General features: G+C 37.7%; 1 protein-coding gene across 1 annotated transcript in view; it reads left to right on the top strand.

The window, feature by feature from the left end:
• LOC124100419 (zinc finger protein 479-like) overlaps positions 1–16,901 on the top strand; it is a 77,861-nt gene that overhangs the window by 18,020 nt on the left and 42,940 nt on the right. The window contains exon 2 of the mRNA XM_058583032.1: positions 1,375–1,501. Coding sequence (XP_058439015.1) covers positions 1,375–1,501 — 127 coding nt within the window. The remainder of the gene's footprint in view (positions 1–1,374; positions 1,502–16,901) is intronic.

Raw genomic sequence — 16,901 nt, forward strand, 5'->3', positions numbered from 1 at the left:
TATTTGATACAGAAACTCTACTTTCTTAGTAATTTTTCTTTGTGTTTTGCTTTGGGGAATGCAGCCTCTGCCTTTGGTTTACCAGGGATACTTTATTGCTGGAGGTTCTGAAGTAGACCACAGGCTTTCATTTTATTCCACCTGCAGCTCACAGACATGCACCTCATAATCTCCTTGCATTTTCCATAAGTGGAAAAAATTATATCTTTCCAAGTGCCTGAAAATTATAAAGTACCTCAAAATAAATTTTGATTCACAGGGAAAAAATGAACAGTGTGGATCTTATTTTATTCTCTATCCTTACATATGTGTATCTCAATAGTGTCTTTTAAAATAGCATCCACCCCAAATTGATTTATATTTCATAAGTAACTTATTTTCATTTGCGTGAAAAATTGTCTATTGGTTCAGTGTATAAAGTTGACATTTCTATGTGTCTCTACATGAAACTTAAATATCATTTGATCAATCTGATCTTGTTTCTTCTTAACATGTTTGCATTACTCTTCTCATTTATGATCATTGCCTTACTCTGAAAATTCTTTTAACATTCCCATTTCATCTCGACTTTAATGTTCCCCCGCATTTTTTTTTTCTGAATTGCAACTCAAATAAACTTGGGTAAAAATCAGGATCTACCATTTTTTACCAGGGTTTGGCAAATGTCATAAAAGATTGATACAATTACTGCCATCACATTCTTCTGGTTATCTGCATTAAGACATGGAAAATATTTAGAGTGAGATCGAATATATTTGAAATGTTCAAAAAGGATTGTCATTGATAGTTGTTATTTTAATAAAGTACATAAATCTCTCAAAATACTTGAACTCAGATCCTTCAATGTTTTTTTCTTATAGTGGTCTACCTCACTGCTATTGAAGAGTTTCTCTTAGACCACTGGCACTAGGATCACTAAATTGGAATCATTGCTACATATTCAGAAAACCATGTCCAATCTCACACCCACTGAACTAGGGTCTGTATTTTAGTAAATCGCTGATTTGTGGCTGTGCATTTAAAATTTGAGAACCATCCTTCTTACTCATTATAACTTTCTCTTCTGAGAAATAGATGATTTATCTTATTCTATATAAATTGGAATTAAAGTGTATAGTACTATAATATAATGCCTTAATTTTACTTTTTATGTAATTGTAGTATATATACTTTTTTCAAACTTATGACATTCTTTCCTCTGAGTTAGATAATAGAGAATATCACTGTGTTTCAAAGTATTTTCCTGAATAATTAAAGTGACTCACTTATTTGAGAGCCAGGTCTGCTAACTCTCATTTCATCTTCAGTCAGCTTACAAGCTCTGTGAATTATCAAGTGGTCAATGTGCTGTTAACTGACCTATTCTTATTTTAGGAACTGTTGACATTCAGGGACGTGGCCATTGATTTCTCTGAAGAGGAATGGGAATGCCTGGAGCCTGCTCAGCGGAATTTATACAGAGATGTGATGCTGGAGACCTACAGAAACCTGGTCTTCCTGGGTGAGCAGAGCTTCTCTTCAGAATTCCTAATTAATCAGAATTCCTAATTGTACAATTTCCTTCCCTTGATGAATATCTATTGGACACTTCTGCTCTTCATGAATGAGTCTCAGATTCTTGCTTTCAAGATGAAGAAAGGCTTGGGCAGTTTTTGTTACAGAGAAGAAAATGTTACTGCCATTTCTTTCAGTCCTTCATTTCTCCCTTTCTTGGGTTGATATATACCCTTCACTTTAGATTAGTGGTACTTACAGTAATTCAGTGATATGGAATGATGTGACCTACATGTCGAAGTCTAATTTATTCCCTTTATAGTACCAGAATAGAAGCATCAGTAGTCACAGGGAGAATACCAACAAGTAATCATTTCATTTTCCAATGAACACATCTTATTATCTAGATAGTATTTGAGCACCTTCCTCTGGAGCAAAGGAGAGAGCCCTGAGTCATGTACCCAGATGGATAGAAATTCATGAATCAGATGATGTAGGTGAGAGGCCCAAAGATCAAGGAAGAAACCAAACTTCCAAATGTTGGTGGAAAAATTATCATGCCACAGAAATGGTTTTCCAGAAGCTTAAGTTTATTTCCTTTGCTGTCCTAGAAGGACAGGTAATGCCCTATGTTTAGCATGTATTCAACTTCTTTAGTCTCCTCCTTCTTCTGTGGTGATATTCCAGTACATTCAAATTAACAACCCAAACACTTTTCCTTGTGAGGGTGAGTGTGATTTGACAGCATTTCCACTATTGGGGGTGTCTCAAAAATCTGCACATTCATGGAGAACACTAGGTGAAGGCATTGTAATATATTAGTGTCATAAAGCAGTTTCTTTAATATAACTTATATACTTATTCATTGAAATACCCTGTCACAGCCTCATCTGACTCACATGTGGAAACCAAAAGTGCAGAGTAAGATGGTTACCAGCTACTGCTGTGTTTTGGAGAATGTTGGCCAAAGTCTGCAAAATATTATTTTAATGGGTATCAGAAAGTCAAAAGTTGTATTGTACTACATAGTGAGTATCATGTATTATATTCTTTTTTGGGAGAGTTACCAAGTATTGAACCCCAAAGCACTACTGAGCCACGTCCCCAGCCCTCTTATATTTTTCAGTTTGAAATGGGGTCTTTCTAACTTGCTTATGGCCTTACTCTATTATTGCAGATGGTTTGAAACTTGAGATCCTCCTACCTCAGCCTCCTGAGTTGTGGGAATTCCAGGCTTGTGTCACTATACCAGCTAATGTACTGTATTCTTGACAAAGGGTTATAGAATGAATGCAGTGTTTTGTAAGCAGTAACATGATAATTATATGAAATAATTATTTTAAATTATTTTTAAAATAATTTAAAAATACCATGAAATATTTAGTAAATAAATGACATTGAATTTGTTATTGAAGTGAATCAGTAAATGAACAAAATTATAAAAATTAAATCAAGTCATTTGTCTTGATCACCATGTAGTAAATTTATCCAGGTAACACTGACATTGTGTGTGTGTGTGTGTGTTTACCATTACAAAGGTTTGTCTAAATCTCTAATGAGAGATCAGAGGCTCTTTACCCTCTTTTGAATATTTGTGTTATTGTTATCCAAAATCTCTCTTACATCCAGGTCTGTGTCATGATAACAGAAAGTGGTTTTCAGACAATTCCAAAAAAAGCCAGAACTGTTCAAAGGTCACATTATCCTTTTTCTATTGAGAGAGAAGAAGGTAGTGGGTGGATTTTTCCTAATTGTACAATGGTATATTCTCAAGGAGAAGACCTGTAGTGGATAAAACTACTACACTTTTCTTTTCTCTACCACATTATTCTTCTTAATGATATACTCATGGTGAATACTGTGAACTCTCACCATGGTTTGGGTAATTCTCACAAAGTAATTTTGTCTATCCATTGTTATTTAGTCTATATATTTACAGAGTAACTATGGCCTTTAATGTTACTATTCTACCACCCTGCCAATGTCCTGACTGCTATAATTTCATGTTGTATTAGCAAGAGATATTTCAAGTATAATATGTAAAGTAATTGTTATTTATTTCAGCCATGATCTCTCATCATATTCAGGAAATATCACCAGAGCCTGGCTTAGAACATTTATTGAAGAAAGTGATAAAGAGAAGATATGGATATTGTAACCTCGACTATTTACAACAACAAAAAAATGGAGACTATGTAGGTAAGAGTGAAGGTCAGAAATCATATTATAAAGGACAAGACAAATTAGTACTGACTATGCATAATGAAAATTTTACCATCAACAGACCTCAAGAACATTTAACAGCTCAGAAAAATATTCAATGCATAACTGAAGGACAAGTTTCTAAAAGAGATCATTTTGAAAGTTTCTTTACAAACTGTCCATTATTCTGCAATGAACAAAAAGTTCCTTCTTGTTCCCAAACATACACTTTTAATGATTGTGGGAAGGCCCCAATGTACTCATTACTGCTTAATCAAAATTCAGATATAGATTACTGGAAAGTGTGTAACACATGTAATGAAACAAGCAACACCTTCAGCCAGGTCTCTACTCTAAGAAGCCAGTGTACTTACATTGGAGAAAACAATTACAAATGTAGCAAAAAACAGAAGAACTCCAGCTCTGGTTGCAATATGAGAGAACATCAATGTGGCCATTGTGCACAGAACTCTTACAGAGATGATGAATGTGGAAACGCCTTTCCTCAGTGCTCAAAGCTGATGATCCATCCAAGTACTCAGGGCCAAGAGGTGCCTTGCAAATGTGAGGAATGTGAGAGAGCTTCTAACCCAACGGCTAGCCTTCCTCAATACAGTGGAGCTTATCCTGGAAGGGAGCCCCCTAAATTTAAGGAATGTGTCCAAACATGGAGTTGCTCACCCCTTTCTAAACACAAGTACCATAGCAGTGATCAACACTGCAAATTTAAAGAATGTGGCAAAACTTTTAATCTAGGACCTCCCCCTGTTAAACACCACAGCACTCATAGTGGAGAGAAACCCTACAAATGTGAAGAATGTGGCAAATCCTTTAATAATTGCTCAACCCTTTCTAAACACCTGAGATGGCATAGCAATGAGGAAACCTACAAATGTAAGGAATGTGAAAAAGTTTTTAAGAATTTTTTAGTCCTAACTCAACACCAAAGTCTTCATACAGGAGAGAAGCCCCACAGATGTGAACAATGTGGGAAATGTTTTACTCAAAAAGTATATCTTACTAAACACCAGAGAATTCATGCAGGAGAGAAGCCCTATAAATGTCAGGAATGTAACAAAGCTTTTAAGGATCATTCAACCTTTACCAAACACCAGAGAATTCATACAGGAGAGAAGCCCTACAAATGTGAGACATGTGGCAAAGCTTTTACTTTCGGATCAAGCCTTATTAAACATCAGAGACTTCATACTGGAAAGCATCCCTACAAATGTGAAGAATGTGGGAAAGTTTTAACAAAAAGAGGATACCTTTCTGAACACCAGAGACTTCATACTGGAGAGAAGCCCTACAAATGTGAAGAATGTGGGAAAAGTTTTACTCAAAGACCACATCTTACTCAACACCAGAAAATTCACACTGGAGAGAAGCCCTACAAATGTAATGAATGTGGGAAAGGTTTTCCTCAGAGTTCAGGCCTTACTCAACACCAAAGAATTCATGAAGGAGAGAAACTCTACAAATGTAATGAGTGTGGAAAAGGTTTTACTCAAAGCTCACACCGTACTCAACACCAGAGAATTCATGCAGGAGAGAAGCCCTATAAATGTAATGAGTGTGGGAAAGCTTTTAATCTAAGAGCATACCTTACTCAACACCAGAGAATTCATACCGGAGAGAAGCCCTATAAATGTAGTGATTGTGGGAAAAGTTTTACTCAAAGCTCACAACTTACTCAACACCAGAGAATTCATGCAGGAGAGAAACCCTATAAATGTGAAGAATGTGGCAAAGGTTTTAATCAAAGAGCATACTTTACACAACACCAGAGAATCCATACTGGAGAGATGCCCTACAAATGTGAAGAATGTGGAAAAAGTTTTACTCAAAAAACATGCCTTACTCGACACCAGAGAATTCATGCAGGAGAGAAGCCCTACAAATGTAAAGAGTGTGGCAAAGGTTTTACTCAAAGCTCACACCATACTCAACACCAGAGAATTCATGCAGGTGAGAAACCCTACAAATGTGAAGAATGTGGGAAAGGTTTTACTCAAAAACCACATCTTACTCAACACCAGAAAATTCATACTGGAGAGAAGCCCTTCAAATGTAATGAATGTGGGAAAAGTTTTACTCAAAGCTCAAACCTTACTCAACATCAGAGAATTCATGCTGGAGAGAAGCCCTACGCATGTGAAGAATGTGGAAAAATTTTTACTCAAAGACCACACCTTACTGAACATCAGAAAATTCATACTAGAGAGAAGTCCTGCAAATGTTAATATTTTGCTAAAGACTTTAAAAATGGTTCAACTCTTATTATACACTACATGAATAATAGGAGAGTGAAATTATACAAAGACCCAAATGTGACACTCTGTCTATAGTTGTTAATTCCTTACTCACTGAAGCACTGAGTAATGGGGAGAGATAATACAAGTGTAAAAACTGTTGCAGACCTCAGCAATTTCTCAAACATTGCTTATCACTGGAGAATTCATAATGCATAGAAACCCTAAACAATTTAAATACCATGTCCAAGTCTTTTCTCAAATTTCAAACATTCTTTAACATTAGAAACCTGATATCTATAGAAAATGTAGAAAGACATTTGCCTGAAATAAAATGCCTTATATTTAGATATAAGGCCAATTGATAACAGCAAAATATCTATACTGAATAAATCCCTTGAAAAATATTTTAAAATATGGCAAAGCCCTTATCTGTACCTCATAACTTGAAGTGAGAAGAAAATGAGGAATTGCCTTTAACTTTAAAAAAAATGTTTTTAGTAGTAGATGAAGACAACATCTTTATTTTTATTTATTCATTTTTATGTGGTACTGAGGATTGAATCCAGTGCCTCACACTTCTGAGGCAAGTGTTCTATCACTGCGCTTTAGTCCCAGCCCTGCCTTTAACTTTTGCTTAAAATTTATTAAATATCCTTGGCTGATGTAGTATAAAAAAAGAAATTCTCTCAAATAATCATAGAATAGTGTATAAAACTTGTCTCAAAAATTACTCAATATCTTCACTTTTGGAAACTAGAGAAAACAATCCTAACATAGATCTTTTTATCAGAAGACTTGTTCCTGAGATTTGTTAATTTTTGAGACTTTACAGTGGATTTTGAAACACTTTATTCAGATTATGTATGGATTTTGTTACTAAATAAAAGTAAAAAGTGTTAATGTGTTAACATTGTTTTGTATTGAATCATGGTATTATGTCAGAGGTATCACACTGTTCCTCTTTACTAAGGGTTGCATATAACAGATAATAAAAACATACTAAAATATCTCCATTAATATTTTTAGAAATAGCAACTTATTTGGAGAATAGTTTTCTCATAAATCAGATCTATATTCATTTCTTCTGTTTGTAATTATGGAGAAATTGATACAGTTATAGATAAGGTATAAAAACATGAAAATAAGCCCCATAGTTCTTTATTTTGATTTAGTACTCTAAAATTTTATACTACAGATGTCAGTCTCAGTGTTGTATATTTTTAATGCCAGCAACTCAAGAAGCTGGGGCAGGAGGATCCAAGTTCAAAGCCAATCTCAGCTACTTAGACTCTGTCTCAAAATATGAAACAAAAAGAACTGGGGATGTGACTTTTAAGCACTAGTGGATTCAATTTCTTGTATCAGTTTTTTAAAATTTTATTTTATTTTTTTATATGTTTTTTAACTTTCTACGGAAAGTTAAATTGTAATTTGGGAGTGACTGAGGTGTTATTGCATTTTTAAAAAATATTTTTTATCGAACATGATACATTTATTTATTTATTTGTCTATACATTTATTAATTTACTGGTGAGGATCAAACTCAGTGTAGGCAGGTGCTCTACCACTAAGTTAGAACCCCAGCCTGAGTTATTGCATTCATTTTGAATAATTTTCAACTTACAGGGAAGAATTGTAACTATTGGGTTTAGAGGAAAATTTCAACACATGTACATATCACATGATCCAATCAGTAATTCACATAATTTTCACACATCATATAGTTTTCATCACTATGGGGAAAACATTGAGAGTGTTTCTTCTCATCTTTGAATGCACCACACATTAATAGCTGTAGTTACCCTACTGTGTAATTGAACCCTAGAGCCCTAGTACTTGTTTTTCCCCCTAACACTGTACTTATGAACCCCTCATTCACTTTCAGCACATAACCAGAAGTGGAATACCTGAATCATAAATTTATAAATTCTAAAGAAAAGGTCCAGTCACTCATTATGACTTCCTCCTTTTTCCAGTGGCATGTGGTTCTATTTTGAGCACTGTGATCCCAAATGCCACCTTATGTGCTTGTCAGCAAGTCTGAACAGCAGGCTTTGAAATGGGAAGTTCACATTTCTTTTTTAAAAGTGAGGGGTGTATGTGGTATGTTTCATTTATTTACCCCACTATAGCAGTAGTATAGCATAAGTCACTCACTTAAAAAATTATATATATATTTATATCTCCCCCTTATTTTTTCTTGTTTTCATGAAAGATAATCAGAGTTTCCCAAACAAAAAAGGAAATAACTGCTTCCAGATGGTAAGTCTTGAGCCCAGTCATCTATGAGAATTTTATAACCGGTCACCTTCAATACAGAAGAGAGACTGCTAAACCTATGAGACAAGAGATCAAGTGCAATAAGGGTGATTACCTTATCTCTACTTTACCTAAGTTAACATGGAATACTGGTATTTTTTAAGACCTATATGTGAAACAGTATCACAATAAAAGGCACTTTATTTTTTGGTACTGGGAATTGAACCCAGGGCTGCTATACCATTGAGCAACATTTCTACTTTTTAATTTTTTATTTGAGAAAGGATCTTACTAAGTTGCTGAGTCTGGCTTCAGAATTGCACTTCTTTTGCCTTAGCCTCCTGAGTTCCTGGGAATACAGGCATGTGCCACTGTGCCTTGAAAGAAATATATACCCATACAAATCTTAAATGTTCAGTGAAAGAAGTTTTTTTTTGTTTGTTTGTTTGTTTTGTTTGTTTGTTTTTTTTAAGAGACAGTCTAGCTGAGTTGCTTAGGGCCTTGCTAAGTTGCTGATGCTGGCTTTGAACTCTTGATTCTCCTGCTTTATCCTCTTGAGCCACTGGAATTACAGGTGTGTGCCATTGTTCCTGGCTTAAATGATCTTAAGGGAGTTCCCAGCAGACTTCCATAGCCCTATGGGGAGAGCCAAGGATGGTAGGTTTTTTCTGTGGGAACACATAGGTTGCTGTCTCAAAAGTCACTCAAGGGACTTGCCTTTGAAAAGTTCTATTTTCTGGTTGCTGCATTCTTAAAGAAACTTGGAGAACAGAATGAGCACTATCATTTGAACATATGCATGACTTGTACAGCATCCCCAAGTGCTGTGCCAAGGAAACTGCTAACAAAGGTTGATTCACTGGCAGTCAATAGAGTTGAAGATCCCTCCTCACTGTTATGGGCCCAGCTATGGGCAATGACCAAACAGACTCCACCTTATCCTGAGACTCCATGTCATGTAAGAAATGCTTCTTCCATGAGAACCCCCCAATCATACTGATTATGCTTAGCACACCCTGCTTAGAAATACAAATATTTCTGTTCTTATACCATGTACAATTGTTCTGGTTTTTTGTTTGTTTGTTTCCATTTTTCTTGGGTAATGTACTGTGTCAGAGAATGTTTGTGTAGATGTTGGTGACCATTCTTCAACTTGTACTCAACTAAGGTCATTTGACACATTTTCCTCTCACACATGTCCCATGCAGGCAGTGGAATTTGATATTCCTCTGTGTGGAGCGGGCTGGCTGTGGAATAAAAGCTAAGGCCAAAAAACAAAAAACAGCATAGAAACCACAGGAAATAGTAAGCAATTTTATAAAGGGAGGGCAAGATGGCTCTGTGATCTTAGGGATCAAGCTTCCAAGTTGGAAAGAGAGAGAGCAAGAACCTGTGTTTGCTTTATTTATATAAGGAAAACATAAAAGGTTTCCCCTAGAATTTTCTTCACCAATTAAGATAGGAGGTGGGCTGTGAGCTGTCCAGTTTCCAATGGGTTATGCTCAATTCCAGAGCTACAAAAGTGGTCTCCCTAGCTGAGTGAAGACAGAGGTCACTGATATTGCATAACCCATTAAGTGGGAGGAGCCACAAAATAGTTTTCAATGCCAAATCTAAATCTCCCTGGCTCAAGGCTGAGTGAAGATAATCTCAAATAATTTATAGGTGATGTACCACACTTACCCTTCTGCTTATGATTTTGGATCTCCTGATATTTGTAGTCTTAAATCATAGTGACAGCCACATATGATTAATAAGTTGGCTTGTTTAAAAGGTGTCCTCTATCCCGTGAAGAAGTTGAAGGTGTAGACTTGCACCCCTTGGCCCACCAGCTGGTGAATAAAGATGGTTCTGCCTCCTGCCTTAAGATTGACTCAGTGACTTATGGCAATCTTGCCATAACATCACCAACTTGAGAAATCATGGCACCCTGCACTAAGATTTCCCTTTTAATTTTTTCTTTTTCTTTTTTGGATTTGATGCCCTTTAGAATTCTCTGTTATATTGGTACTTGCTGTCAATAAGCATCTTATAATGACAATTTCAAACACACACAAAGTAGACAAGGTACTCTGAAGTGCTGCTATTGAGCATTGTGCTAGCAGAGTGGCACTCTTCATTATCTGCTCCCAGGCATAAGCCTCTCGCTCCTGGGCTTCTGCTCCACACATGTGCTCTCACTTCATTCATTTTTGCATTTGAAACCACCAGTGTTAAGGTTGTCAGTCTTCTCCTCCCATCACACTCCTTACAAAGAAGCAATAGGGCAACTGGCCAGAGTTCTCTGCAGTGGAACTGATGAGGGGCATGCAAGCACTCCAGGATTTGTTATTACCACTTCAGTCACTCCTAGAAGATGTGGGTCTTGAAGATTCAGAAGTCACTCAGGCCTCTTGGGCAAACACTCATTCTACTGTAGCTGTGGACACATCTGCCCACCTGGATCCTCTGGAGGGAAAAGAAATTATTAGGCTGCAGCAAAGATCTGTTTGTAATTGAGGGCTCCTGAGCCTGTGGACACCTCTCCAGAGAACAAAGAACTTCCTGTGTGCCATCTGGGTAAGGAGATCCATGGGTGAGCATAAAGCAATAGACAGGGCCTGGAGGAGCCCAGGGCTACAGGGAGATGTGGAGTGAGCCTGATCATTGGTGCAAGTGGGTGTCTCAGTGCAGGTAGGAAAAGCAAAGCAAGCATGCTGCAAGGGCTGCATGGTGTGTGCATCATGGTGTGTGCAGTGTATACAAAGGCTGTGTGGATTTGGATAATATGTGTGTACACAGGCACAGAAGGGGCCAACAAGTTCTTTAAGAAAACAACTGCCATGCCTTTAAATTTTACAAACATTCACAATGTCCAATTTTAACTGCTGAATTAAAGCAAACAAATTTTCAGAAATTAAATGCACTTAAATTTACAAAAGTTACAAACCTAAATTACAGTTTCAAATTCTTATTTTAAAACATCCAAAGCTGTAAGTTTGAGAAATAATTAAAACCTCAAAACACATTGTTTTTCTTTTAAAATTGAAATAATGCAGCCCCCAGCTGAGATTTGGAGGTCTTCATCAACACAGGAACAAAACGAACATGTAATCTACAGCCATCAGTAAGAGAACTTCCTTGGATTATTTTTATAGTTCTTACTTCTACTAATGGTGATGGTTAGTTGCCAAAGAAAAGCATTCTTTTGGTGGTGAGCCCTGCAAAATAATTTCCTTTAGGGCAATGTACTGTCAGTCCCTGACAAACCTCCATTAATATACAGAGCCATTCCAACTTGACTTTGAGGCTGAATAATTGGAATGTGAATAGTGGTTCTCTCTGAGCCAATAAAAACTCATGAAGAGGAATGAGGATGTAGCTCAAGGATAGAGTGTCTAGGGGTTTAAGGCCTAGGATTATAAAACAAAGAAACCAACAAACACTTCCTCCAGATGCAAAGGAAGAAAAGAAGAAGGCAAACACTAGACAATATATTCTAGGACTTACCCACTTGAATCAAAGTGTGAAATATGATATATCAAGAACCATGTAATGTTTTGAACAACCAACAATAAAAAAATTAATTAAAAAAAATATATATATATATATTCTAGGACTTAACATTGACCTCAAAGCATAAAATAGTGTGAGACCTAAGCTGAAACTGAACTAAATACCATGAAAAGTGAACTTGACATTGTGTGTCTTAATGAGTCACCTGTAGAAATAAAATGTATCCCCTACCAGGGCCAACTCTCAGTCTTCTGCAAAGGGCTCAGAGGAGCTCTCTGTCCTTTCTTAATTTGTAGCCCCTGCAACGGGTTTCTAGCAGATTCCAGAAGGAGTTCAGGAGGGAAGAGAAATGCTCTGGCAGGATGGGCTTTGCACCCATGGAACTGGGGTGGACAGCATTGTTTGCTCTCCAGAGGAGATGGAACGTCTGGCCTACATCACTTCCACCCCTCCCTGAGACAATGATTGCAGAACATTGCAGAATAGTCACAGATGGTGAAGAACCCTAAGGGCTCCTGGAGAGTGACTGTGGACTATGGTGAACTGAGTAAAATGGAGCCTTCTCTGCACACAGCAGTTCCCAGGATGCATGAATTGGATAGGTATAGCCCAGACATCTCCCCCCAGCAAAATGTGACGTATATTTGGGACAAAGGAGTGCTTTGTGCACTAGTCCTTATCCCATGAGCTCCAAAATAATGTAGGGCCAGTGCTGTATGCACCTGAAGAAGATTCTTCTGATGAATGTGAGCTGACAGCCGTTGTCCTTCAAAGAAACAGCAGCCCTCATGAGCGACAGTACACTGACTGATCCAGCAGAGGCCCTTAGGCCATTGACTGCCATCGCTCCACAGCCCTCCATAAATGCCTTGTGGTGTGATGCTGGGATGGGGTAGAGCAGTCAAAGTCTATTCCATGCCAAAGTGCTAGTGATACAGGGGTCCTGGGCACCCCAGGACACAAAAACAAACAAAAACACTCAAAGACTAATCAACTCTGTTGGCAGGGCAAAAATTTTACTTGATGCACAGATGTTTAAAATAAGTGTTCATTGCTGTTAATGTTTTTTTGGCAGGAAAAAGATGACTTTAAAGGTTAACTAGGTTTGTTTGATATCTGGGTTTTCATGAGTAACATAAAATGAGTATTAAAAATAGAGCTCTCTGGAAAATTTTCTGGAACTCCCAATAAAACTGAAGGGCAAGAGGAGTGCACTATCCTTGTTTGTGGGAGGAGCCACTGCCTCTTTTTCTCCATTTTCCTACTTTTTTTTATTTGGTAGCAGGTATTGAACCCAGGGGTGCTACTGACTGCATAACAACCTCAGCCTGTCTTATATTTTATTTTGAGACACGAGTCTCACTGAGTTGCTTAGGGCTTTGCTAAGTTGTTGAGGCTGGCCTTGAATTTGAAATCCTTCTGCCTAGGCCTCTCAAGCTGCTGGATTACAGGTATGTGCCACTCTATTTGCCTTTTCTATCCCTTTTAATAAACTCTTCTATTGTCCTAGTAGGTTCCATGTCTTGCCTGGAGTCCTTTCAAGCAAGAACACAAGAGTCAGGGATGGGGACCTTCAAAAACAGCTCACTCTGTCTCCACAGGTACTCTTCTTTGCAGCACAGTCATCCCTGATTCTTGCCTTTCACTTTAAACAGGAGGAAACTGGCTGAGGGGGGGTCACATGGCCAATTAAAGACAGCTGAAGCCAGAGTATTTCAAGACCCCTGCCCCATGTCCTGTCACATGCCTGGTGTTCTCTGGCAATAGGTCAACCAAATGTTCCCCTTTCCATCTCCCAGCATTACAAAAGTAATAATGGCTGCAATTGTCCCAGACTCAGAAATCCCTTAAGAATAATTTTCTTCTCCCTGCAGTTGCTCATTACCCTTTGCTAACATCTTTTCTTCTCTTTGGCTGAGTTCTTATCAGCTACCCATCCAATGGGACATCTAGGGTAAGAGGAGTAGGTAACTCTGCTCCTATAAAGAAGTCACATTCTGAATACCACATTTCCTCTCCTGAAAGTTGGTAACAAGGGGGATCCATAACCCTAGGGTATGGGCCAGAAGGAAAGGTACTAAGGTCAGAGCAGCTGCTTCTACCATTGCTTGACATAGCCTTTGCAAGTGGGAAGAAAGTGAAAATGTAAAGGGCACCCTTTCACCTCTGCCACCCCTTTGAATGGCTCCTCAACTTCATCTTCCTGTCACTCATGTCATACAGCCCCACCCAGCTCCATCTCTCGACTTCTGAATGACATCAGGATTGCATCAAAATTTCAAGTCCCCATGAAAAGATTTTATTACTGTTACACTAAAGAACTTGTTTGTAAAGATTTTATGGTTGGGGGCAATTAACCTATCTCCCCGAGTTTTGAAATCTGCTTTGTGAAATGGTCACACCATTGCCCAGCCTAACTTGTGTTCTTATCTGAACAATATAAATCTCTAGATAACTATAGAGAATATTCTGCCCAACAAAGTAGAAGAGACATTTTTCTCAAGTGTTTAAGGAACATTGTTTAGGACATGTCATATTATGGCCATAAAAATGTTAATAAATTAAAAGCACTGAAATCAGGACATTTTTTTTTGTAGCAACAATAAAATTAAGCTAGAAAAGATGGGGCTGTGGCTGTGGCTCGGTGGCAGAATGCTTGCCCTGCACATGTGAGGAACTGGGTTCGATCCTCAGCACCACCTAAAAATAAAGATATTAAAAAAGAAGGAAAGAAATTAATCTAGAAAAGAAAATAACAGAAGGAAAACTTAAAAATTAACATATATGTAGAAATTACACAATGTACTCATTAAGAAGAAAAAAGTCAAATAGAAAATAATTTAGGATGGATGAAAATGAAAACACAACATGCCAAAACTTGTGAGGGGCAGCAAAAGTAGTCCTCAGAAAGAGGTACACTCACACATTGCTTTTGGAGTGCAAATGGGTATAACTACTGTGGAAAGCAATATGGAGATTCCTCAGAAAACTTGAAATGGAACCACCATTTAATCCAGCTATACCACTCCTCGGCATATATTCAAAGGACTTAAAATCAGCATACTATAGTGACATAGTCACATTAATATTTATAGCATTTCAATTCACAGTAGCTAAGTTATGGAATCAACCTAGGTGCCTTTCAACAAATGAATCAATATATGGTATATATACACAATGGAATATTAGCCATAAAGGAGAATAGAATTATGGCATTTGCTGTTAAGTGGACAGAACTAAAAACTATCATGTAAGTGAAATAAGACATTAAAAAAATGGCTGGATGTTCTCTCTGACATGTAGATGCTATCACGCAATAAAGGGGGGAATAGAATTTCACTGGATTAGACAACAGAAATTTCAGGAAAATTTAAGGAAAAGAAGTGAGTATGGGAATAAGTAGAATGATTCAGACATACATTTCTTATGTACATATATGAATACAGGACCAGGGTAGCTCCACATCGTGTACAACCAGAAGGATGGGAAGTTAGAATGTACTTTGACATATCATACCTACATGGAATATACTGTCATGTATAACTAAAAAGAATAACAGAAAATTAAAAAAAAAAACAACAGTAGTCCTTCCTCAAAGGGAAATTCATAGCTATAAAACCCTCACTATGAAACAAAAGTTACCAAACAAGAACTTAAATTTACATGTTAAGTAACTAGAAAAAAAAAAAAAAACAACAAGCAAGGTATATTCAAATGTAGCAGGAGGTAAATATAATGAAGAACAAGGCAACAATAAAAGACATAAAGAATAGAAACTGAAATCAACACAGGATTTACAAAAATAAAGGTAATTTTATGCATAACTGTATGTCAACAAATAGCCTAGATGAGGCCAGAGAGGCCCAACCCGCTGGTGGCCCTTCTGGAGAGGAATGCCCTGTCTGCCTTGAGAGGAGCGGCACTCGGGTTCCCTATTCACCAATAGGTGGCTCCCCCCAACCGCCTCCATCTTGGGACATGGCAGCTACTGCCGTAGCCCTCCCCACATGGTAATCTCCACTGTGGGACATTGCACAGGGCCAGGAGGTAGCTGCTGGTTGCAGCACCACACACCACACAGCAGCATCACAAGCCACCCAATGCCATCATACAGCCCCTCCTTCTAGCTCCATCTCTGAAAGCAGTTGCCTCTAATTTATGACACCTCCACTGCCACCTCTGCCATACTTAGCTGGGGCAGATTTCACCTTGGGACCCTGACTGGGGCCTGGAAGCCTAACTTTAATATACCTACAGGCTTGATACTAATGTCACCACCAACCAAGGACATGGGAAATCATCACCAAGGTCCCGTGGGCCTGGTTGCACCAGAGGTCTCTCCTCTAGGTGTGCCAACAGTCACCATCCTGTTAAAGAGGCAACAGGGAGCCTTGCATGAGGTCACCTCTCTCTCTTTTGTCCTGCTAACAGCAAACTTCTTTTGATTAAACCTTTACTAGTCCTATAATCTAATACCTCGATATTCTCACATTCTAACTCATAAACATCAGCCTCCCTCTCTTTCTACCATTTGAAACTGTAAACCTTATTCAAACCTGCTGGCTACATGATAGAAAATAAACAAACTCATCATTTCTGTTTATAGTGACAAAACTGTAAACGCCAAACTAGAAGCTAATTGATTTATGGCTGCATATTGGTTGCATTGAGTGCTGTAAATATTGATGTCCTCCTTAATGGTGAGGTATTGATAACCTGCAGGGACAGCACAGGATTATAGGATAGAAGCTGCAGTATCTCAGATCTGTACTGCAAGAGAGGAAGACACATAGACAACATGAAAAAACAAGGGAGGAAAGTGCCCCAAACAAACCAAGATATCATAATAATAGAAATCTCTGATAAAGCATTAATCTCTAGAATATATAAAGAACTCAAAAAACTTAACACCAAAATAAATAAATAAATAACTCAATCAATAAATGGGCTAAGGAACTGAACAGATACTTCACAGAAGAAGAAATACAATCAATCAACAAATATATGAAAAAAAAGCATTCAACATCTCTAGCAATTAGAAAAATGCTAATCAAAATTACTCTAAGATTTTATATCACTCCTGTCAGAATGGCAATCATCAAGAATACAGGCAAAAATAAATATTGGTGAGGATGTGGTGGAAAAGTTACACTCATATATTGCTGGTGGGACTGCAAATTGGTGCAACCACTATAG

Source organism: Marmota monax, unplaced genomic scaffold, assembly GCF_021218885.2.
Source record: "Marmota monax isolate L192 unplaced genomic scaffold, Marmota_monax_Labrador192_F-V1.1 WCK01_AAM20220418_F8-fsc00238, whole genome shotgun sequence".
Taxonomy (NCBI): Eukaryota; Metazoa; Chordata; class Mammalia; order Rodentia; family Sciuridae; genus Marmota; species Marmota monax.